Source organism: Xyrauchen texanus, chromosome 25 (genome assembly GCF_025860055.1).
Source record: "Xyrauchen texanus isolate HMW12.3.18 chromosome 25, RBS_HiC_50CHRs, whole genome shotgun sequence".
Classification (NCBI taxonomy): domain Eukaryota; kingdom Metazoa; phylum Chordata; class Actinopteri; order Cypriniformes; family Catostomidae; genus Xyrauchen; species Xyrauchen texanus.
The window spans coordinates 34694925-34719723 of record NC_068300.1 but is presented as its reverse complement, the minus strand read 5'-3'; the positions used below and the strand labels follow the sequence as shown (position 1 = coordinate 34719723).

The 24799-nt window shown below is 36.6% G+C and overlaps 1 protein-coding gene across 2 annotated transcripts; it reads right to left on the bottom strand.

The window, feature by feature from the left end:
• Positions 1–46: 46 nt before the first annotated feature.
• Positions 47–2772, bottom strand: LOC127618473 (uncharacterized). Of its 2 annotated transcripts, none has more exons than XM_052090938.1 (6): positions 2714–2772; positions 1879–2193; positions 1632–1804; positions 651–750; positions 420–537; positions 47–316 (listed from the first exon to the last, which is right to left on the bottom strand). In XM_052090938.1, the coding sequence occupies exons 2-5, from the start codon at positions 2188–2190 to the stop codon at positions 520–522; spliced, it is 603 nt and encodes a 200-aa protein (XP_051946898.1). In that variant the 5' UTR covers positions 2191–2193; positions 2714–2772; the 3' UTR covers positions 47–316; positions 420–519. The 2 variants fall into 2 exon arrangements, with proteins under 2 accessions (XP_051946898.1, XP_051946899.1); XM_052090939.1 differs by having other exon boundaries at positions 420–507.
• Positions 2773–24799: the final 22027 nt, after the last annotated feature.

The following is a 24799-nucleotide window of genomic DNA, read 5'->3' as shown; positions in this document are numbered from 1 at the left end:
ACAATATGTAGTTATCATGAAATCACACTGAAGCATTGAATACGGTTCACATACTGTTTATTTTGCATTTTTTCTGGTTTTAACATGGAATTCATACTGTAAAAAATACTGTTGATAAAAAAATAAGCATTTCAAAACATTAATCATATAAAACCGTACCATCCTGCTGATTGTCAGCTTTCTCCAATAAGTGTCTGATGTACATTTTTTTCTCAAAGGATGCTATTTCCTTGAGTTTTGGGATAATCGTCCCCTCCCATTTCATGATAAACATGTCTTCTTTCCCATCTGTCATCTGGGAAAATTCAATGTCCACCTGCAGTGCATAAAACAAAAAACAAAGAAATTATTAATATTAACAAATTATGAAACACAACCTTTGTGTAAAGTTCTCTGCAGCTTAGTTTAACATGTATTACCAAGGCTGGCATGTCCAGAAATCTGGGATATTCCTTGAAGATTTGACCAACAGTTGGCGATTTCGTCGTTATCCATCTTCTACGGTAACTGAATGTTTGGTCAAAAAAAAAAATGCTCCTAACATGAGAAACGGACAAATAAAAAGTTGGACTCAAGTATGCTTTTGCAGTTTGTATACGCACTGCCAAGTAATTTCATACTCATAAATTAATAATGTAAAACATCCTTACATGTCCTTCATTTTCGCCAAATGGGACATTAATCCTTAATGAGGGGAACAGTGACACAATCTCCTTTGCCAGTGCCAGCTTTTCTGAACCAGATGGATAGCTAAAAAAAGGGGCAATACAAGCATATACATGCAGAAACTCGTATTAACACAAACATTGACATGCACACAAAAAAGTTCCCACTTTGAATAATACATTGATACTCTAGACCAGTGATGGGCAAACTCGACCCTTCCAGTGAGGCCACTGTCCGGCAGAGTTTAGCTCAATCCTAATCAAACACACCTGAACAAGCTAATCAATCTCTTCATGATTACTAGAAGGCTAAAGCCAGGTTTTATCAGGGTTGTTAACAAGTTAAATTCTGCAGGACAGCTGCGTTTACATGGACCCTTATAATCGAATTGACTGCTCAATCGGACTAAAAAACCTTCATGTAAACATCTTAATCGATCCGATTGGAATTCCGATTGGATTGAAAGGGGTAGTTTATTCCTTTTGTAATCTGATCGAGAGAACATGTAAACACTTGATCGGATTGAAAACCGAAACTGAAAGGACTGTGCATGTGCAATGACATTGAAATAGCGTAATGACATTGAAATAGCGTAATGACGTATGACGCACGGAACGCGCTGTTCTTCCTGTTGAATAAAGTGTCATCTAAATGAATCATTACGCTATTTCAACGTCATTACACTATTTCAACATCATTGCACATGTGCAGTCCTTTCAGTTTCGTTTTTTAATCCGATCAAGTGTTTACACTCAGATTACAAAAGGAATAAACTACCCCTTTCAATCCAATTGAAATTCCAATCGGATCGAGCTCAATCAGATCGATTAAGGTGTTTACATGAAGGTTTTTTAGTCCGATTGAGCAGTCAATTCGATTATAAGGGTCCATGTAAACACAGCTAATGTTATTTGATGTTATTAATAACTTATGAGTGCAAATCTGTTAAACAGTTATATACTTACAATCCATGCTTTTCTACAAGGTCACTCACAGCCACTTTAACAAGTAACTTTCTCAAAGAAATTGACAATGTCTTTGTGTCTTCATGTTCTCTCAAGATTGTAGGGGCCTTTTCCTCGAGCAGTGTCAGCAGACCAGTTGTGGTGACAGTCCGGCTTACTTCTGTTGAATGAAACTAAGGGAAAAAAAATTACAATTGAAATGTTTACTTTGAAAATTATAAATAGGAAGAGTGAAAACATGACTCACCAGTAATGACTCAACTCTTCCATCTAATGGATCCTGTGTGATACTAGCAGTATAATATATTTGGAATTTGTCAAGCTCCTTCACTTCTGAATTAACATCGATGTCAATAAATTCTTGAAAATCTGTGTCAAATCTCAGTATTCGATCAATAGATACTTGTTGAGAGAGCTCCGTTTTGGCTGAGTTAATCAGTTCTCCAACACTTCCAACTGTGAATAGTTTTCTCCATGTTTCCTTTCCGTCTATGAAGACAGTCGCGAGAACTCTGTGTAAAATTGTTAGAGTAAACGTGATTTGACCCTCGTCTTCCATTACCTAGATAAAAGATATAATAACACCATATTATAATGCTGTAATCATACAAGAGTCATAATTTAATAATGAGAAAATGTAAACGTTAAGTGTATCGCGTTATCAATACACGCAAATAGCCTAGTCAGTGACAAGCAAGGTAACTTAGCACAAAGTGGCGCGCTTTTTAAACCACACAACACTTATCGCCACAACTATGCAGTGGTTAAAAAGACGTTTTTGGTAAAATGACTGTTAGAGACTAGTAAAATGAGTTCAAACTTAAGGTGCCATGTATATTAACCTTTAACGTTACGACTTTTTAAAAACAATTATTAGCAGTCATACCCAATAAATAAACAGCTTTGCAAAGCGTGAGAGCTCGATTGCCTTGACGCTAGTTAACACACAAAACATATTCGGCTACGGAACATGAAAACGGTTAAAACAAACAAATTATGTTTCCTGGACAAGTAACACAACTCTTTCTCATGCTATGTGGAGAAATATTTATTATTTTACACGTTTAATTATATTCACTCACCTGAGGCAGACAGACGCATTTCTGAATTCTGACGGCTGGCTAGGCGTCGGTTGGAAAAGAACGCCACCGCGCATGCGCAGAAAAACATCCCCGTAGTCCCAACAGTTGTTTCCCCCCAGCGAGTTAAAATGCTTTATTCACATTTTCAACATGATAAATAAATCCAATCATTAAAGTTGACATCGCCTGTTGAGTATTTGCAACAGAATATATGCCTTTTATATAAACATGTACTACTAAATGTGTTTAACACAGTAATTGTGTAAACAGTTGAGCACAATATTTACACATCATGTGTCTGTAGTAACACAAAATGTGTTACAAATCCTTTTACACATATTTTGTGTTCATTTTTAACACATCAATTTTAAGAGTGTGTCATTATTGTTCCTTTTATTAGGCTACAATGAAATTTGTTAATAATTTATTATTAGTCTAACTAATAAACTAATTCATAATACGCAATAAACTGTTAAGCATTAAATGGTAAATGGTCTGCACTTATATAGCGCCTTTTGCGGTATTCAAAGCGCTTTACACTGTGAAACATTCACCCATTCATACACACATGCATACACCAATGGTGGCAGAGATGCCATGCAAGGCACTAGCCTGCCACACTTCGGCATGTAGAGTCATGTGGGCCGGGATTCGAACCTGTGATTAGTGGCCGACCCGCTCTACCAACTGAGTCACCGCCCACATTAATATGAATGTAGTAATGTTCAGGTTAACACGTTATCTTGTATTACCATAGGCCTATGTAGCCTACGTAAAAATGAATGTTTTTTGTTTTGTTTTTTGTGTACTATTATGTACTTTTCGGGGTAGATTGAAATTGTTTTCCTACTTAGTAATATAAATGTAACTTATTTGACATCACGACAAAAAGGCACCACCGAAAGCATTAAAGGCAAAAAAAGGGGTGCAATAACATGCAGTATTTTCACAAAATGTAACTGTATAAGTAAATATACACAATTACATTTCATATTTACGTTTAGCAGGGAAATAAATATGCAGTGCAAATGATAGTTTCTCCAGGGATGCTTGTGTGTCAGATGCTGGAAATGTGCCGCCCCTTACTGAAACGGAAGATATGATTGGTTAGAACACATCCAATCGCATCTGAAATGAACGTTCTGATTGGTTGATCAGCTTAATCCGACTGTCTGTCTTGCCAGTGCTCCCCAGAGCATCTCCATGCGTGTGTAGAGATAATCTCTGTAAAAAAAATAAAAATAATAATAATAAAACACAATTCACTCAACGGTGCTGCGCCATTGCGTTATTAGATTGAAAAAGTTCCGGGTCAAAAGCGAGTTGTTTTGGCGACCACGCCTATCATCACCTCCTATCAATCCTAAAACAGATAGGAGGCCATACGACGCCTACAAACCAGAAGCTGTTTCTCTGATTTTCTATCATTACCTCTACAAAGCTCTGATCCCTCTTGTTTGAACGAGTCTTGTGACGGCACAAGTGCTTGTCTGTTTGTGTTTTTCAGCATTTATGAATGTTAAGATGAGTGGAAGAAGAAACAGTTCCATCCTGCACAAGTAGCTAAAATATAAGCTAATATAGCCTAATCCATTTTATTTCACTTTGAAGCTTATGATTATTGTTCATGGTAACCAAATAATAATATCCCTAGTTAAAAAAGAAATAAATAATTTAGAATGGATATTTTTTGGGTGAGGATCGATATTTTTGATACAACATCAGTATCGGAGGTATCGATACTTTTAGAATCGATCCGCCCATCCCTAAAGGACATCACAAAATGCATCACAGATGTCTCAAGAACTAAGATGTACAACCACAGTGCAAGAAAAACGGACATCACAAGCACATGTTTAAGCTTACACCACCCATGACAGACTTTATGATTGCTTATACTCCTACGCCTATTATAGCTTCTATCAAAACTGTTCTGAGGGACACAGGTAAACCGTTGTATAGTTTTGGGCCGGCTATAGCTAAAGCACGGTCGTCCCTCGACTTCAGTCTATACCTAGGAACCTTCAATAGTCTCTGATCAGATGACTTTAGACATCTAAAAGGTGTATATACACAGAAAGTCCGAAAGATAAGGAGGTGCCGGTCCATTTAAAGTCTTAAAAACAAACAGTAACATTTTAAAATTCTATTCTATAGAATTCAATTCTATAATGGACTGGCAACCAATGTAAAGAGTGTAAAATGGGCAATGTGTTCATATTACAAGTTCAAATTACGAGTACTAGTCAAAAGTCTAGCAGCTGCATTTTGGACTGTTTGTAAATGATTAGTACAAGTTTGGAATGAATGAAAGTGAAGAGCAGTAGTCAAGTCAAGATGAAACAAAAGCATGCATAACCCTCTCAAACTCTATAAATGATAAATCCTTTTAACCTTAGCTAGAAGTCTTATTTGAAAAAAGCTGGGTTTGACTACTGCATTTATCTGTTTATCATATTTCAGTGCAGAGTCAAATACGACACCTACATTTTTCACAGAGGGTTTAACATCAGATGCCAAATCACAAAAATCAAGATTAATGTTGCCTGAGATGCCTGAAGGCTCAAACACAAATATGAGCTTTACTCTCATTTAGATGTTAAAAGTTTAAGGACATCCATGATTTCATATCCGACAGGCAGGGTGCTAAGGACTTTAAGCCATTATTGTCATTATGCTTCAAGAATACATTTGAGTGTCGCCTCCATAACAATGAAACGACACTCCAAGTTTGTTATAGACTGATCCCAAAGGAAGCATATAATGAAAACTAAATTGGGGCAAGAATGGAGCCTTGAGGGACCCCTGTCAAAGTAGATTTAGACGATGAAAAACCATCAATACAAACTGAAACATGTCTATCCTCCAAATATGATTTAAATCAATTGAGAACATAGCCTTTGATACCCACACATTGTTCAAGGCGAGAAATAAGGAAACTGTGATCTACAGCATGAAACGCAGCGCTTAGATCTAAAAGCAGAAGTATCACAAAAGTACTGTTTATCTCTAGAAAACTTCAGATTGATCATAATTTGAGGGTACAATATGCTGTCTAATATCAACTATTTTATAACGTTCACATACTGTAGTTGAAGCATCAAAGAGGGCAATAACGGAAGGATTAATAACAGAATTTATAGTGTCAAAAGAGTCCTTGGTCTTTTGCTATAATGTCAGGGAAATAATTAGAATTAGCAGCTTTCACTGCTTCACTGCTTTCTGATATTATATTATTATGATTATATTACCAAGGCTCAGACTTGGGTTTTTGTTATTTTGCTCTCAAAGGTGCTACTGAGTCGAAGATGCCAGTACAAATAGTTAAGCATCTTAAGGTGTTCTTCTGCATTTAAATAATTGGAAGGGCATTCAAGGGCATACAGCTGGCAAGCCTCTTTCAATAATACAGAAAACTCATCACTAGATGTAGAACTGAACACGCAAGACCAGTGTACCGGCCTATTGCTTTTTGAAATTTGATTTAAAATAGAACAAGTAAACATAACAGACTTATGATCGGATAAACTTAAATCACAGATTTCAAGATCACAAATAGAAAATCCATGCAACAGAACAAGGTCTAGTATATGACCCTTATTATGAATGGGTCCTTTCACCATTCGGCCAGCCGCACACACCGGCACCATCTTGCAACTATCGCATCAAAAAGCAATTTTTGAAGCAACGGTCTCCTCTTCATTTCACCATCTCCCACACCCTATGCTACCTAATGATGCAAACATTTTAAAGACTTATGTATTAGTCTGACTGTTAATGGCTACCATTAATGTTGAGTCAGGTACTTTGGTGAAGTGCTTGCACAATAATTTTCTCATGGGATTTAGAGAAAAGATTGTGCACATTATTGTTTTAATAATGTAAATTTTTTTATGATGTAACTTAAGTAATTTGAGTAACACTATTTTTAATTAAGTATTCTGAACTTAATGCATTTAAGGCAATCAGTTTCCTTAGACCATCTGAGTTCTATGAATTATTTAGAGTTTATTAGGTATATTAACAGAACTTAAACAGATTTATGTTTGCTTAAAGAAATGAATGCAATAAACTAAACTCTTTTAAGTTAAGAATACTCAATGTTTTAAGTTTAGTTAACTCAGTTAAAATAAGTTCACAGTACTCAAACCATTACATTTATTGAACTTGTATGTAAAAGGAAATCTCAGTTAGCAGAATGCTAGTATTCTATTTCAAGCACAGCCTAAGAACTGTTTCCAAAACTTTTTTGCCGTAATTAAACAGGGGACCTTCTAACTTAGTACATTAAGATACTCAATAAATAAAATTGTATATATATATATATATGTGTGTGTGTGTGTGTGTGTGTGTTAGGTTTAGGGGATAAAATCTATAGTTTGTGCAGTATAAAAATCATTATGTCAATGGAAAGTCCTCATAATGATAGGTAGACCAACATGTATGTGTGTGTGTGCGTGTGTGTGTGTGTGTGTGTGTGTGAGCATGTATTTATCACTTTGTGGGGACCAAATGTCCCCATAAGGATAGTAAAACCCGAAATTTTTGACCTTGTGGGGACATTTTGTCGGTGCCCATGAGGAAAACAGCTTATAAATCATACTAAATGATGTTTTTTGAAAATGTAAAAATGCAGAATGTTTTCTGTGAGGGTTAGGTTTAGGGGTAGGGTTAGGTTTAGGGGATAGAATATAGAGTTTGTTCAGTATAAAAACCATTATGTCTATGGAAAGTCCCCATAAAACATGGAAACACAACATGTGTGTGTGTGTGTGTGTGTGTGTGTGTGTGTGTGTGTGTGTGTGTGTCACTTTTTTCTGCTTTAGCTTCTGTACTACTAGCTTAAAGAATATCACTAGCTTCTCTTGGAACTTGGCAGTGCAATGCCTTACAATACATAAGCAATACAAATTACATTATGTTTCTCATTTGTAAGTCACTTTGGATAAAAGAGTCTACAAAAGGGCTTAATTAAAATGTAATTTTAATGTTAGTAAATCTACAGATCACTGAAAAGACAAAGCAACTGAAGGTGGCTGTGTGGTTGTAAGTACGTGTGTCATTATTATTATGAATGATGTAATAAACTTCTCTGGGATTTAACATTAATATTTTTGTCTGCCTGCATATGTAATTACTAGATTAAATACAGATGTGTCTGTGAATACAAATTGTCTGTTCAGAGTGGAAATTAGATCTCGAGAGATGCATACAAGATCAGTATGTGTGTTTGAGTGTGTGTGTGTTTGTAAAGGAGGAGAGCTGACCAGAAGGTCACTATCCATCTTCAGATTTCACCAGTGATGGAATAAGTAGTGATTTGTTTTACTTTAGTGAAAGTACTGCTACTGAAGAAATAATTCACTTGAGTACAAGTTTCAGTGGGAGGAGTCCTGATGTACCTGCAACAGAACATCAACTAGCGTGGTTGCGATATCAAGAAAGTCTCATTGGACCGAAGAAATGGAGGAAAAATGTTTGTGAACATTGGCATGAGCACCAACGCGATTTGATGTTTCATCTGAACTGTACCACAACCGAGTAGAAGAGAAAAGACAAGAGACTGCATAAGAAAGAGAAGAGTTGGAGAGAAACTGCCAATTCTCTTGGACAGTCATGTGAGCAAATAGGTAGATTTTTCAGTATGAGGTACTTTTTCATATTGTAACCAATAAAATATATGATTAAAAACATACACATTATATTCTGAAATGCATAACGTATGATCATCATTTGTTTTCATATCTCGTATCACTTCTCGCATGTATTCTGTTGTGAAATGTAATTTATAGTCCAGGCAGAGTCGTCGGGGATTCATCAATAGTTAAATGTTTTGTAATGTGTTCACCCCTGTCGCCGATTCATTATGTAATTTGAACACGCTACGACTTCAGTGACAAGACAGACAGTTGTGTAATGTGAACGGTATCACGATCCGACATCTTTGAAAGTTGTGTAGTGTGTAGGAGTTATTAACCGCTAGGACAGTTTATTTTGAACAAGAGAGGGAACGGTTATGCCTCCTACAGAGAATTGGCAATTTGTCTATAAATCACTTCTCTTTCTCCACCCGGTTGTGGTACAGTTCAGATGAAACATCAAATATTCACTGGTGCTCGTGCCAATGTTCCACAAATTTCTTCGGTCCAATAAGACTTTCATGATACCGCAGCCATGCTAGTTTATGTTCTGCTGCATGTACATTAGGACTCCTCCCACTGAACCTTCCCATGCCACATTTCTTGTTCTCTCATTGGCTGTAGCTCAACGCTGCAGTTGTATTCAGTCAAAACACATTTCACATTGCACGATTTGGAATGGCAGACAGGTCCAGATATTTAACATTCTAGATATCTCGCTGACATCGGCAACGCGTCAGTACTTTTCTCAAATCGCATCTTTGATAGTTCATACATTGTGATCGTCGCTCACGGGAGCGAGCCATCGGTGATCTCTACAAAACTGTCGGCCATCGAAAATCGGGCTTAAAATCATGTAGTGTAAACTCGGCATTATGGAATTTAACGTGGGAGTATAATATCAAACTGATGCAGATTGATAGAAGAAAAGAGCCCATCTGTGCTTGTGAGGAACCAGACGGAGGGAAACAAAATAATGTTCAGTGAAAAGTCAAAAGAAGATCACAATGTATGTACTGTAATTGTAACTATATCAAATATTATTAATAAAACACGGGAACTCCTTGCGTGGGCATTTTTCGCCTCCATATTTTGAATTTCAGGGATATCTTTTGTCAATTTCTGTGGCATTTTTGCCCTGAGTGCCTGTTAAGTTCTGACACTATTGGCATTGGATCTTTCTAAGGTATTTAAAACGCTTGTTTTAGACATATAGTAGGAAGTAACCAAGATATCCCTACATATATTTCAAACTACATTGTGTTAATGTTTGACACAGTTAAAACATTGCAAAAAAAGTGAAGTTTGATCAGTGGTTAAATGTGTTCAGACGGTTCCCTCATACCTGAATGAACGGCTCCTTTCCAGAATAAAATGCAATATGCAGAAAATCACAGTATTACAGTTTTTGTAGTGACAGGGTAGAGAGTCTTGAAAAAGTTAGCGAAGAGAGGACACAAGTGGCAGTTTGAGAGCTGCTGTGCTCATGATGTTGTGCCCTGCGGGCTTCCATCATGCTGCGCACAGAGCGTTTAAGTTTATAATCAGATTTAGAAATTGCCAATTTCTTCACAAAACACTTACCAAAATTTCTGAAAGATTATGTATTTTGTTTTACTTTGTATATGTGATGAAAAAGAATTGTCGTGAAGTTGAATACTTTGAATAATTTTTAATCAACTCAAGTCAAGGTACTATTATTTATTTATTTATACTTAAAAAAAGTTTTTTGACTGAGATATTTCACAAGCTTTCACAAGTCCAGTTCTGTTTGTTCTCTTAATCTTGTAATTGGTGTTATCATGGCCTGGCTGGTCTACACCTCACAGGAGCTCCTCTTCGCCATGGCATGCTGCCTAGGAAATTTGCTGGTCATATGGGCCATGTGTTTGAGGCGGACCCTCCGTCAGCCCAATGTTTTGTGGCATCTCTGGTCATGGCTGATTTTCTGGTGGGGGCGGTGGCAATACCGCTGGTTGTGCTGGTGGATGGGCGGTTTCAGATACCATTCCAGGCTTGTCTGCCAGTCAGCTGTTTGGTGCTGGTACTGAACCAAGCTTCTGTGCTCTCACTGTTGGCTATTGCTGTGGACCGATATCTGTGTGCCTCTATACCTCTCAGGTAAGAGCTTTATCATCAACGATGGCGATATTATGTAATTAAAGAAATAGTTCGGCCACAGTCAATACAATGAAAGTGAAAGGTGATTCCACAGAAGTATGAAAGTCCATTTGATGTATTTCCACTCAAAATACCCCCTCCCCTCTCTCTGGGTGGGGTGTGGTCTCCGTGGTGTCTTCCCCTTGGGAGTGACACCCCCCAACATAGACACTGGTGGTCCCAGTTAGTTGACAAATTTCACTCTTTTTTGGGGAGAGAAAAAAGAGGGAAAGAGCCACAACTGGGCTAGACTGTCCATATTTTTTGCATTGGGGGAGATTATGTGTTGTTCTGGTGCGCTGGCTACTAGGCACACAGTAGTCCGCCCGTCTCGCACCGCCAGTTCACGTAACACAGTTCAGCTAGTTGTGGCATTTCGTATAGGGTCCCCTAGTGTCACTTCATCGACACAACGTCGAGTGAGTGACATATAGGGAATGTCCTGGTTACTTTCGTAACCTCCATTACCTTATGGAGGGAAAGAGACGTTGTGTCCCTCTGGCCACAACGCTGGACTACCCGCTGAAATGGCCGGGACCCTCTCTCGGCTCCTCAGCACAAAACCTGAAAGAGCGGTTCGCACGCCAGCTCCTTTAAACCCATATGTTCAGGGGAGTGGCATGCAAATACCACTCGCCTATTCCCATTGGCATTTTATCAAAAATCAGAGGTGTCTCAGGCTCCCAAGAGTGACCCCTAGTGTCACTACACATCGACACAATGTATCGTTCCCTCCATCAGGGAACAGGGGTTACGAAAGTAACCAGGACGTTTTCCAAACCATAAGGCAGTTGTTGACCAAGATTAACTCAGATGTACTACCAGTTGACAAATAGCAGATGCTTTTCCCACATCCAGACCCCAATGAGGAAATAAAAGCTACTATATATTGTCTTAAATAAATAGTATAGGTTCAGTTGAAGTTAAGATCAATCATCGGCATTTGCAGCATAGTGTTGATTACCACAAAACATGATTTTCTCCTCATTCATTAAGATTAAGAAAGCAATAACTGTTGCGGAAAGGCACTAACAACGGGAATGAATGGGTCCAGTTCATAGACTTTAAAACACACAAAGTTTTAGAAGTATGGCCACAAGATGTAAACATTATACACGTTATAATAATTTTGCTTACTTACCTTGTTATTGTCAAGACGCTGTAATACCAGTGAACCCTGCAATCTGGTAAACCCTGAACACTGATAAATCACTAATTTGATCACCAAAGAATTCATGTTAACCTACTGTATAATGTTTATGTCTTGTGGCTATACTTTTAAAGCAGTGTGTATTTGAACTTGTATGGAATGGCCACATTCACTTCCATTGTAAGTTAATTTACTGTAATGCAATTTTTGCTGTTTTTTAATAAATGAGGGACAAGAAATGTATTAAATTTATTTGGCAATAAACATAGTCCTGAGAACCAATCGTGACTGCAGTGTGTATTTTCCATTTCCATTTTTAATTTTGTAACTAGTAGCAACTAGTAGCTAGTAATAGTAAAAAAAAAAAAAACATTCTAGAGAAAATAGTTTGCCTAAAAATGTATGTCCACATATGTGGACAGCAGGACTAAGTTGTGAAATTGAACTAATACCAAACTACAGAAAGTAAGATTTATTTATGTATTTATTGATTTTATCAAATTGTTGTTTATGTTTCCAGGAGTGTTGGTTATTCAAGTTTTTGAGACATTACAGACATTACATCAGAAATAAGCATAATTAATTCTGATTCAAATAATGGCAATCATCATCCAATCACTGCCAACCATGTTAAAATAAAGTTATACATTATATATTCTGACCATTGTCCCATGTCTGCCAAACATTCTGAGTTGGATTTTAGGATTGAGATCATTTAGCTGCATAAAGAGCTATAGGATTCTCCCTTGCTCCCTATTTAGTGAACGACTTAACCACCACGGTGCTGTCTGTCTTCACTGGTCTCAGAACAATATGAAATGCATGTTATTTTCATCCTAACTCCTTATAAAGCCTCTGAAATAAAAAACAAATGGATGAACCAATTGATTCTCAATGTGAAAATGCACAGTAAATATTGGAATGCATTTACTAATGTTATTGATTGGAACCATATTGTACAGTGATAACAAAAATATCTATACGTTTATTTTGAAATGAAGCAACTCAGCGGTGAACCCTGTGGTGTATGCCCTTCGTATCAGAAAGGCTTACCTGGAGATTTGGTGATGGTATGTGCTCTGCTGGATAGGACAGAGAGACTTCTCAAGAACAGAATGCTGCGGATCAAACCATTACGGCTTCTGAATTACTACATAAGGGAACAACACAAATCTCCATTTTATTTTTTTATTTGTATTATTTTTACTAATAAACATGAACTATAAACACACAAACTGAATAATAACAGTCTGAGATAATCTTTGAATGATTGAATATTTGACATAATCAGTGAAAAGTTTAATTCTTCCAGGCATTCGCCTTAGAACGTATTGACCAATAGGGGGCGCCACAAGCTTTTGAAATATACACTGTAAAAACGATATTCTTTTTTAATGAAAAATAATGTAAAAATGCTACCGTAAGTATCTTTTTAGTTTTAAAGTCATAGATAACCCCCCAAAATATTCTCTCATCATTTACTCACCCTCATGCCATACCAGATGTCTGTGACTTTCTTTCTTCTGCAGAACACAAACAATGATTTTTAGAAGAATATTTCAGCTCTGTAGGTCCACACAAGGCAAGTGAATAGGAACCAACATTTTAAATCTCCAAAGCACATAAAGGCAGTATGAAATAATCCGATAAGATAAGGTTAAATCCATATCTTCAGAGATGGTGGACACTCCTCAAACAGATGCCAGAGAAATTGTTGAAAAGATGCAGATAGACATGACTTTTCCTGTTGTACCACAAAGAGAACAACCCGCAAAAGAGGAGGCTCAGTTCACACCAGAGGAACACTCCAAGGAAGATTTTCTTCCTCTGCTCGATAAAGCACTAAATGGTGTCAGCGAAAGGGTCACACACATTGACAATTTATTTTTCTCTGTTCAGATTTCTATATTCGACTGATAACTTGAAGAAGGCAGTTCAAGAGAGCACACTGGACGAGTCATGTAAGAAACTGGAGCAGATATTGGGAGACATTGACAGTCAGGACATGATTCTTGAAGTGAAGGCAGCTGTCTGTGAATTTCTGGATCACATCTCTACACCCGCAGATATGTTAGATTATATCTACAAGGAGAATCTGTTGGAATATTATTGCAATTTATGCATTGCCTTGCGTTTAAAGCAGATTAAAATGTACCTGTGTTCCACAACGTCGCAGGAAAGACTGAATGGCTTAGTAATGATTTCCATTGAGCAGAGAGTCAGAAGATCCCTGAACATGTAGGTCATAATTCTGGCTTTTGCTGAAGCCAAAAAACAAAAAGAAGACTTTTGCTGAGGCTAAAACCAAGAGGTTTATATCTTATAGCTGAAAGGAGCAAAAGCCAATCTGTAAAAAACAAACAAAAAAACAAAACAGGGGAGGTGGTGGTGCAGGGTGTCAGGTCCTGACTTTGATCAAGGCCCCCAAAATGATAAACCCACCCATGACTATATCTACAGTTTATTTTACCCACTTACTTCTGCCAACCAAGACAAGAGCCTTTTATATATGAACTAATTCAATTAGACAAGAAAAATAAGAAAAACCCAAAAGGCATTGAGTGTTAATCAAATGTTTATTTTTTTATACAAAACAAGGTCATACACAAATGCATGGATGTTCTATAATGTGTGAAAATTCTGTGTGATCTCACAAAAGTTCATGCCAACTGAAAATCTAAATTATTGATAGAACCATGTGCACAGTAAATCTCATTTAATATGATTTATTCTCTTCATGAAATCTTATAGCATAGCTTATTGTACTTGCATTAAAGACACATATGTTGTGAAGGCTTGATTCAGATATATTAGGCATAGAGTTAGTGTTTAAACAATATTTAAACTGTAGTTCCAGGGATGCTTTTCCGCAAGCCAGCAGATAGTTGGCACCACAAGGAAGGCAATAGACTGTATAGTTATCACCTGAGCAGGGTTTGATCCCTCCCACCAAACTATACAACCTACTACCTCACCCTGTCAAAGCACCAAAATGCAGTTTGTAATGATTGTACTCTGCACTTGTTTTCAGGATTCCCATGACAGCATGTCCACGCCAACATGTAGCATCTGCAATTAATAGTTTAAATGAACCGGTTCTTTCGGACTGTTTGTTTCAATGAACCGGTTCAAAAAGAAAATCGTGTTGCTTTTTGTCTTTGTCTATTAGCTATATATATATGCTTGTGTACTCCTGCCAAAGATATTGATGACTCATCTTGCACTACACAGATTTGTTGTCCAATCAAATGCTCTCTAGAATGAGAATGTCCCTCCCCATAATAGCACATGCAATCAAAAAGTAGTAGCTATCATGATTCATGGCTGTGATGTAACTAAAGCCTTTTCAATATGTTCTACCCCAAGTAACTGTTTCAGTATGAAATATGTCAAAACAGGAAAGAAAGGCGATTTCACAGGGTCTTTAATGAAAGACTATCAAGACAAACATTGTTACTGTGGAACAGGGCTGGACTGGTAATCTGGCATACCGTGCATTTTCGTGGTGGAAAATGCACTTTGGGTCCAATCAGGGGTCATCAAATGAACCGAGCGGGCCAGTGGGTTGGCCGCAAAATGGGCCGAATGGGTCACGATAAGCTAAAATGAGCCACTGCTTTATGCAGAATGGACCACAAAACGCAGAGAATGCAACAACCCCGAAAACTTTTGGGCCAGTTGCCATATAAATTCCTGGGTCGATTTCTCTTCCCAGTCCAGCCCTGCTGTGGAATAACATACATTGATAAATTGTTCACAATTAGGCCATAAATGTGTATTAAGAAAGTAAATTGGGTCACTTTTAATTTCATATTGACTCTCCAATAATACCAAAGAGCATAGAGAGAGTGTTGTTGTATGTTCATTTTAAGGCCATATTATCCTTTTCAACTCAGAGAATGACTAAGGTTGTCTAGAAGGAAGTGTGTAAGATGGTTCTATTTCAATTGAGTCCATGTTGTTTGTGGTTGATTTGGCTGTCGCCTTAGGAAAGACAGTAGACTGTATAGTTATCTCAGTGAGAGAGCACAGGGCTCCACAACTATTCAATCTACTACCTCAGCCCCAAGGACAGCAGAATAGATTGCAGATTGCAGACTGTTAGCATTTCTGTGGAGAGAGAGAAGTTGTTTAGCATAACCATACGGTGAAACTTTGAACATTCCAAGTTTAAAACGTTACAGCACATTGACATCAAGCTAGTAACACTTTGTCAACCTTAAAAATGTCTAAAAGTTTACAAAATAACAAAATATCAAACAAATTATAGTAGCGATTATTTTTAACTAACTGTGATCCCCCCCAAATTCACACAGATGTCCTAGCAGAGTGACCACAGACATATTCCACACAATTGTACAACTAAAACATGTCCAAATACGTTTTGCCCTAGTTTGGAACAACAATTGGAACAATCTGTCATTTTATCATTTGAAAACAAACAAATGTATTTTTGTGAAATATTTTGTTGGATAAGTGCTATTTTCTTGGTTTGATCTTTTGTCATATAATACAATGACATTCATTCATTTCCAAGTGTCCATATAGTTTTTAGGGCACAGTTTACTGTATATGCTATGACATCAACTGCCTGAATTCAGTCATTAGAACCACATAACGAGAATCTTTTAGATCACAGTGAAGGTGTTTTCTGTGTTAGTTACAGAAAGAAAACAGTCGTTTGACAGCTCAGCAAACGTGTTCTCCAGACTTGAGTCAGCGATGCTTCTTTGGGTCTGAAAGAACTACCGAACATGAAAGAGACTGTGGAAAACTGTGAGAGGAGTTAAACGTGTTGATCCAAGATGCAGGCTAAACGGGGAGTGCTTATTTTGAGAGCCAAAGAAATTACTCACTCATTCTAGCGAGGCTGGCATTAAATCATGAACAGAAAGTCTTGATCCTTCGCCAGTAATTTGTGCCCATTTTGCCAAAAACTGAGCTCATTCCAACGAGACAAGCTTGCGTAAGCTACGCTTTTTTGTAAACAGACCATGAAAAACATGGCTTCACTCAGCTGCCTCCTGCAGCTTTAACAAAGCTGTGATTCTGCTTTTCTGCACATGAAAATAGAGGGGAAACAAAATGGCGTCGTTTCGGCCATTTTAGGGTGCGAGTGCTATGCATGCCTTATAACCTCTGCAAGGTGTGCCTAAAAGCACGTACACTATTCTAAGAGTCTGTTTAGAAGAGTACGAGTCTCCCTTTCAGCATAATGAGGGACAACATCGGGCTTCAGTTCAACAATGAGAAAGAAAAGATTCATCCTTGAGTCAATAGGGCTCTTTCACACACAACAAAACGTACAGACATGCTGTAAATTCTGGGCATTTGTTTTCTTTAGCATGTACCCTATATGATAAAGTGCATTCAAAACAGAAGGGAAGCATCAAACCATGGGGCAGTGTTAGCATTTTTTGCATTACACTAACAAGTACATTCTGGGTTTGAGGAAAGAACTATAAAAACTATGTTTTTATAGTTCATTGCACATGGAATAGCCTTTCTTGAACACACTTATTGTGTCATTTCCTGTCATGGACTTTACATGCTTAAAAGCTTTCCTGTGTTGTATTTAGCTCCTTTCAACCCAAGTTTTTCAGTGTTCAAACTCATTCTCTTTTAACATTGATCTGCCAGCTAAGTGGTACACCGACACACAAAATTATTAGCAAAAAACAACGAAAGCAGTTATTGTGTGGCGTTAAGAGGTGGATGTCTGTGAACTGACTTTCAGCAATTTGTGAACATACAAAAGTCCTCTTAGCCCCGATTGGGTCATCAGTGATTGAAAAGTTTTGGCACAAGAAGGGCTCAGTGTGGTATAGTGTAGTATCAGCCCCAGACTGCACATAGATCGTCTATGGTTGTGCTTTAACACACCAAGTTCATACAATGAGCACTTCTGAGGAAGAATTTATCCCTGGATTTGCCAAGGTTTGCCAGATTAGTGGCATCAAGTTACACTTTGTTTGAGCCATTAAGTGTCAAAAAGTGTCAAGTTCATGTTAAACTATTTTGCTGATTTGCAATTTCCCAGCATGCATTTCAACATGAATAAATTATGCATATAGTGTTATAGTGTTTATTGACTGTATTTGTATGCTGCTATTATAGTTTTTTTGTTGCCACTGTTACACAGTTGTTGTGTGGTAATGTTAGGAGCTCATCTTTTATCAATCTTGTTGAGGTTTGTTGATTGTCACAGTTATTGAGGTTTGTGTGTTAGGGATGAGGTTTATTGTGGATCTAGGTCAAAAAATTGGGTAACGCTTTAAATTACAGCCCGCAATTTACAGTGCAAGTACACCAAATTTACAGCATACCTTTTTTGTATTAATAGTGTAACTACACCGTACGTACTTGTAGGTATAAGGGAACAATATGAAAAGTTTGGAGAATAAAGGGGTAATAATCTGGAAAATTACAAATAATTTATACTGTAAGTATTTAATAACTAAGGGGTTACTATTCTAATATTATGTGGTATATGACCTTATGTGAAACAACAATCTTACTTTGTGAGCAATTAAGCAAGAACATACACAGCGTACACATATAGGCTACTGTAGGTATTTTTTAACTATGGGTACATACTCTATTATTACAGGATACATTATTTTTTTTTTCTTCACTACTGTCATCTGATGGAGATTTGGTTCCTTGCCATCGTCGCCTTTAGCTTGCTCCGTGGGGGCTTAAATGACTATTAATACTCAGAAAATATTATCGAACTGTATTGACACTATCGGATGAGAACACAAAACTTTAACTATATTGAGCTGAATAATTACATCACTGTCGTGAGCTGCGTTATAGCTGAAATTGAAGTATTTTTCATAATTGATGGATTTTGAAACATTATTGTTATTTTTCTGTTTAGTACTGTGAAGCTGTTTTGAAACAATCTGTAGCCTATAGTATAAAGCGCTATTTAAATAAATGTGATTTGACTTGACTTGACTTAACTTGACATGATAGAGATATTACATGGTATGTTTGACCTACTATGCTAAACAACAGTCGTTTGTGAGCAATTTAGAAAGAACACACGCTGCAGAACATACACTGTATAATATATATATATATATATATATATATATATATATATATATATATATATATATTATAATATAATCGTATGTGTTATTAAAAAGGTACGCAGTGTATGTTCTTGCTAAATTGCTTGCAATCGTATGATTGTTGTTTAGCATAGTAGGTCAAACACCTACCATGTATTTTTAGAATAATTACCCCTTTATTCCCCAAACTTTGCATATTGTTCTCTTATACCTACACATAAGTCATTTATAGGTACACTATTATTGCAAAAATGTATGCGGTAAATTTTGAGTATTTACGCTGTAAATTGTGGGCTGTAATAAGCGTTACCAAAAATTGAATGTACTGGCTTGCCTTGCAAGACATACCTCTCCTCAGAGGCAACGATTGCTTTTAACGTCATGTAAAAATAAATGAAATGGTGTGAAAATGAAAGTTCTCCCATTGCTAATTGATTGTTGACTGAATAAGAAATTAGTAGTTCTCTCAACAAGAAGTTTTGCATTTAGTGAACAAACAAATTCACATTGATTTAACAAACCCAAACCTAAACCTAAACATAAAATGTAACCCCTTACACAAACTCTAAACCTAGCCATGAATTAATGGAAAGAAAACATCAGGGTTTGGAATGAGAAAACAAGGGAACCGTTACAGGTTATTGCCATAAATCAGTCATTTGTTTTTGCATAAATAAATATGGAACAAGTAACCAAATTTGTTAACAATCATTTGCTTCCTTAAATAAAGTATTGGATAGGAGGCTAGCTGAACTGTTATGCGTATATTGTATCAATTTGAAATACTGTTTGCTGATTGGTTGGTCTAAAAGTCATGCTTTTTCGAACAAGCTAAGCTGTCCGGTATCGTGCTATTTCGTCATCTCATACCAATTATTAAAAGTTGTCATAAGACTACGTTGTCTCTTTCTGTCTAAGTAAGCAGTTCTTGGCCAGAATAACCTTAAGCTATTAGTCAAAAGTCTGGATCTGTCTGAAGACTAGGTTGTGATGTGATGTGTGGTGTGGATGTGACTCAAAAATGGACTTGCTAGCTTTCGAGAAGGTTTATATCTGGTCAAATCAATAATCTCTGAAATAAAACCAAAAACAACCATAGCCATGTTTCGAAAACTCTCTTTTTTTACTGTGTTATAATAACTTAACTCAATTTTAAAGTGTTATAATATAAAGGGCATCAAAATTATCCATCAATTACAAAAACAGACCCATTTGTCTTACTATGGCATAATTAAAGAACATTTTAAAATCTACACTCTGTTATAGCTTTCACCATTCAGATGCTGTTTTATCTTCTTCTACTTCTTCTTTTGTTGTTTTTGTTTTATGATCTCGCAACTAAAGCCAGCAATTCTGTAGTACAGTCAGTGAACTATGTTACACAAGGACAACGTTTGATGCCTTACCAGCGAAAGAGGAAATATGCTAATACGGTAGTCTGACAGATGCAGCATTTGGATTATTTTTAGATTATACATGGAACTAGTCTGCCCTTCTGTTCCCCAATATGCTATAATCACCTTGATGGAGACTAACCAGTGCTTTTGGTGCTTTGCCAGATATTTAAGCCCATTTTAGCAGCACTTTAATATTTTTCATATGTAAATGAATTCTTTGGTATTCTCAAAATAAATAATGCTAAGCCCTATGTGTGCTAGTCGCAAATAAATTTTTTATGACATGAGTGTTTAAGAGAGAATGAAGGATTACAGTATCTGTTGCTTTTATTTTTGACAGTGTGGTCGGGATAGAATATGGAATCATAAGGTAATGTTCCATAAATGAGATGTCGCAGGAATATTTAAATTGTATTTTGATGGATTTATCAGTTGAGTAGGTCTAGAAACTCACTGGCGTCAAAACACTGACTTTCCTGTATACTAAAGTAGACAGGGCATGTTCTTGAAAGCTAAATGTGAATCAAAAATATGATTATATCCATACGTAATCAACAATACAGTTATCATATTGAAGGGGGCTTTACGTTTGGCAACTGATATGTGACTTTCATTGCCTGCTTCTCAATTGACACTGCATGACAACAGTGGAGGAATAATTCACCAATAAAGAAAGATGATTTGTTTCAATCACGCCATCTTGTAATGTGTGATGTTAATTTCAGAGCATAATATTTTAATATACTTCCATAAATAATGACATTCTGATCCAGTAGTATGAGCTTCTTTGAGGATGAGCTTCTTGCCCTTCTTCTACTAAATTTATGTGCTGACAGACATTGATTATTCGCATTTGCAGCACAATAAATGGTGCTGTAAGCAATTTTAGTGTTCTGAAGCTTTCACATGACTGATTAGTTGAGTAAGCCATGCCCCCTCATTCCAAAACCCCGCCCTCCAAATATAATTTTGAGACCGAAACCGAGCAAAAGAGCAGCTTTGTTTGTTCCTGTGTCTGTCAAATTCAACAGTGTCACAATAGCATCCTCAACTGACAAACATATGAATCATAGCTTCAATGATCTGCTTCAAATACAACACTATGAGAATGAGCGAAATGATTGACAGGTGAAAAGACTCAGAAAAGACTTTTGTTACAAAGTCAACAGCTGTCACAGAGACTGGTGAAATATCTCAGGACACTTATTTCATTAATAACTTTAAGGGAGTAGGGAACAATTTTTGCATACTTTTCCATGAAAAAAAAAATAGCTTATAGCACCTTTAAGGCATCTGGAACGCTAATAATTTATTTGGTTGTCTTTTAAAAAAATGGCTAGATCACATTTATTAACGCCATGTAAGGTTAGAGATTAGTTTCAATGTAACAAAATGTTTTATGTTAAAGTTTTTTAAGATAACAGCCCAACGTGTCATCGTTGTCTTAGCATTAGCATCGTAGCATGCAGTAGTCTTAGCGCTCTTTAACACTATTGCATTTCAGCCATACTCTATGTGTACGTATCATTATGTGGAAAATTCAACATGTGGTAGCTATTAGTTTTGAGTCAGTTCATGCTTTGTACATTTAAGAAAATACTAAATGTATTAATTTGTCATGAAAATAGTGCTCCTCATGTGAAGTGAACAGAAGACTCACAATTGATTTCAAGTTTGATGTTAGCATGTTGCTAAGCTAATGCCATGATACTCTAATAAGCATACAAATGTATTACAGACAAATAGTAGGCAAAATATGAAATTTAAGGTTGTACTGAACTATTACATAGAACTAATATATTAATTATATTAATAATAAATATTTATCTGCCTTATCCGCCATCTTGGAAGGATTTGTGTCTCTAAGCTTGTCACAATGTGTAATGGGATTAAAAAATTGGCCAACACAAGGTATTTTAGGTAAGTGCCTACCTGTAGGAACAGTCTTTGCATTGGGAGTGTACATACGATGCTTTAAAATGCTGCCTATGAGGGAAGATCACTAAGTTTTGGAATGGATCCTGTTTCTCTAATACGCTTTAGGAATGACATCACAAAACCATGATTTAATTCCTTAAAATCATCTATTCCTTATTACATATATACTGTAATATTTGAACAAACCTGAGTCTCAAAGTAGCCGTTAAACAGACAACGGCTGTTTTTTTTGTCCTACGGAGAGAGGATTGTGATATGCCTAATCTCTCAATAACACTTCTGCTTCTCTCAATAAACGGCTGCCATTTTTAATAGCCTGCTGCTTTTGTTTGCGTCACCTACTGTATGCCATACCAACCTAACACAATCATAACCCAAGCATTTTGTAGGTACTTTACAAAGGAACATCTTTCTGATCCGTCTGAATTTGGTAAATCGGAAAATATGTAAACGAATAAAATCTGACCAACAAAAGGCTTTCCATCTCACCCAGCGATCAAAGGACACAGACGTTAACCCTTGTGATTGTCCAATCACAGGAGGTAAACATGTAAATCAATTAGCCTGCCGAACACTTCCCTCAGTGTTTTGGTTTCCAAGACCAGAAGTGATTTGGATGTTCTCTAAAATCTAACAACGATAATGCCCAATGACAAGCTTGCATTAAATCCCCGGAACTGACTGTTTGGCACGACCTCAGCGATTGAGAAATTGGCCGATTGCTACCTATTCTTGTTTGCATTTTAATTTTCTCCCTGCCTTTCTGTCTTTGAGTCTGTGAGTCTGATGCCAAGAAAGGGGCAGTGCCTGTATGCCAGGCTGAATTTCAATGAATGGAGAAGGTGATGCTGGGCAGAGCAATTTTGGAGGGGGGATACTGGCAAAGTAAAAGGCCACAATTGAAGAAGAAACAAAAGGGAACATGAGACACCGGCTCTGTGCTGTTTTAATTTAACGTAGTAAGGGTGCTTCCCCATTTATAATCCCTTTGACTTCCACATAACCGCAAATTTGCATTCTTACCAAAATGCATGTACAGTGAGGTCCAAAAGTTTGAAACTACTTGTGAAAATGTTCACATTTAATGTTATACTTTTCATTTAGATTATAAAATTAGAGCCAGTTGAATTAAAAATGAACATGGATTTCAAAATGCTTTAGTGTTTGATGTCTCCCTTTTGCTTTTAAAGACAAAATGCATTCGAGTTGGCATAGACTCCACATCTTGATGATCAATGTTATCCAGCATAATTTCAAAATGTTCCAAAGAGAATCTTGTGTCTAACAGGGTCAATATCACAAATATGCTCTGAATTGATAACTTTGATGACATGTATGTGTTTATTCCTATGTGTTTAATATGCTGTATTATATGTGTTTAATCCTAAAGCCTAGTTTATTTCCAGGATGAAAAAAAAGGGTTTTCAATGTGGTCTCTGACATTCAAATCCCACTTTATGTTTCATGAGAATGAAAAATATGAGTTACAGAATGAACAAAAAGATGAGCAGTACACTGTTATCTTTCTTCGTGCAATCTTCTCATCTTATCCTTTGTTTGTACAGCTGTAGATTTGCATTTTCTGCACTGGTGAGCTCATACCTAGCCAACATGTCAGCCGCTAGTACTGAACGAACTGTTAAATGACTTGCTTAACTCTACGTTGAAGACCACATTGTGAAAGCGCAACAGAACATGGCATACTACGATCAGTCAAAAGTGGACACACCTACTCATCCTTCATGATTATTAGCATTGTTTAGCCACATAGTATAGCTATGTAAGTGCTACACAAACATAGTAGCAGTATAATACAAAGCCTATTAGTTTAGGACATCTAGACACTGGAGTTTACGTTACATCAGAGAACGCTGCAAATCCATTAATGTCAACGCAGATGATGTGTTGCAAGGACATAGAGGAATAACGCAATGGTTTTGTGAAAGTGAGGCTCAGTCATGAAACCTAAGGTTGAAAAATGTCTGTTGCAATGCACTCTGACATACACTACCAGTCAATTTTACACACCTACTCATTCTTTATTTTTACTATTGTCAACAATTTGGAAGAATAGTACAGTCATTAAAATTATAAAATAACACAAATGGATGAATGAAAATAGTGTTGTGTACACAACCTGTTAAACAAATTAAAACATTTTATTATTTGTTTTTAAGTAGCCACCATCATCTAGATTACAGTTCTGCAAACCCTGTCATCCATCAAATGTGTATTCTGGTAATCTGTTGACTGCTTTCCCCTCACTATTTGTTTCAAATCGTTAAAGAAAAACATTGAAAACTAAATTTCATTTTTGGTAATAAATAATAAAAAAATAAAAAAACACAACTGATAATTGTCTGCAAAACGATAATGCATATAGGCCAATATAAGCATAAACATTTAAGTCAAAAGGTTTCTAAGGTCATGAGAAAAATGTATTCAGTCAATTGATACCTGGATTGGTATCGGCTCTGATACTGACGTTTTTAGACTGATCGGTAATCGGTCCGACGAGCACAATCCAAATCCGATACTGTGTTTTAGTCATGTTCATTACTGTCAAGCTGAAAAAATTATATAAAAGAACAATAAAAGCACAATTAAAGTAGTCCATATGACTCTTGCATTTTATTCAAAGCTACTTGAAGACTTGCGATAACTTTGTGAATTGCAAAAGGCTGCATTTAATTATTAAATATACGGTATGCATGCGGAGT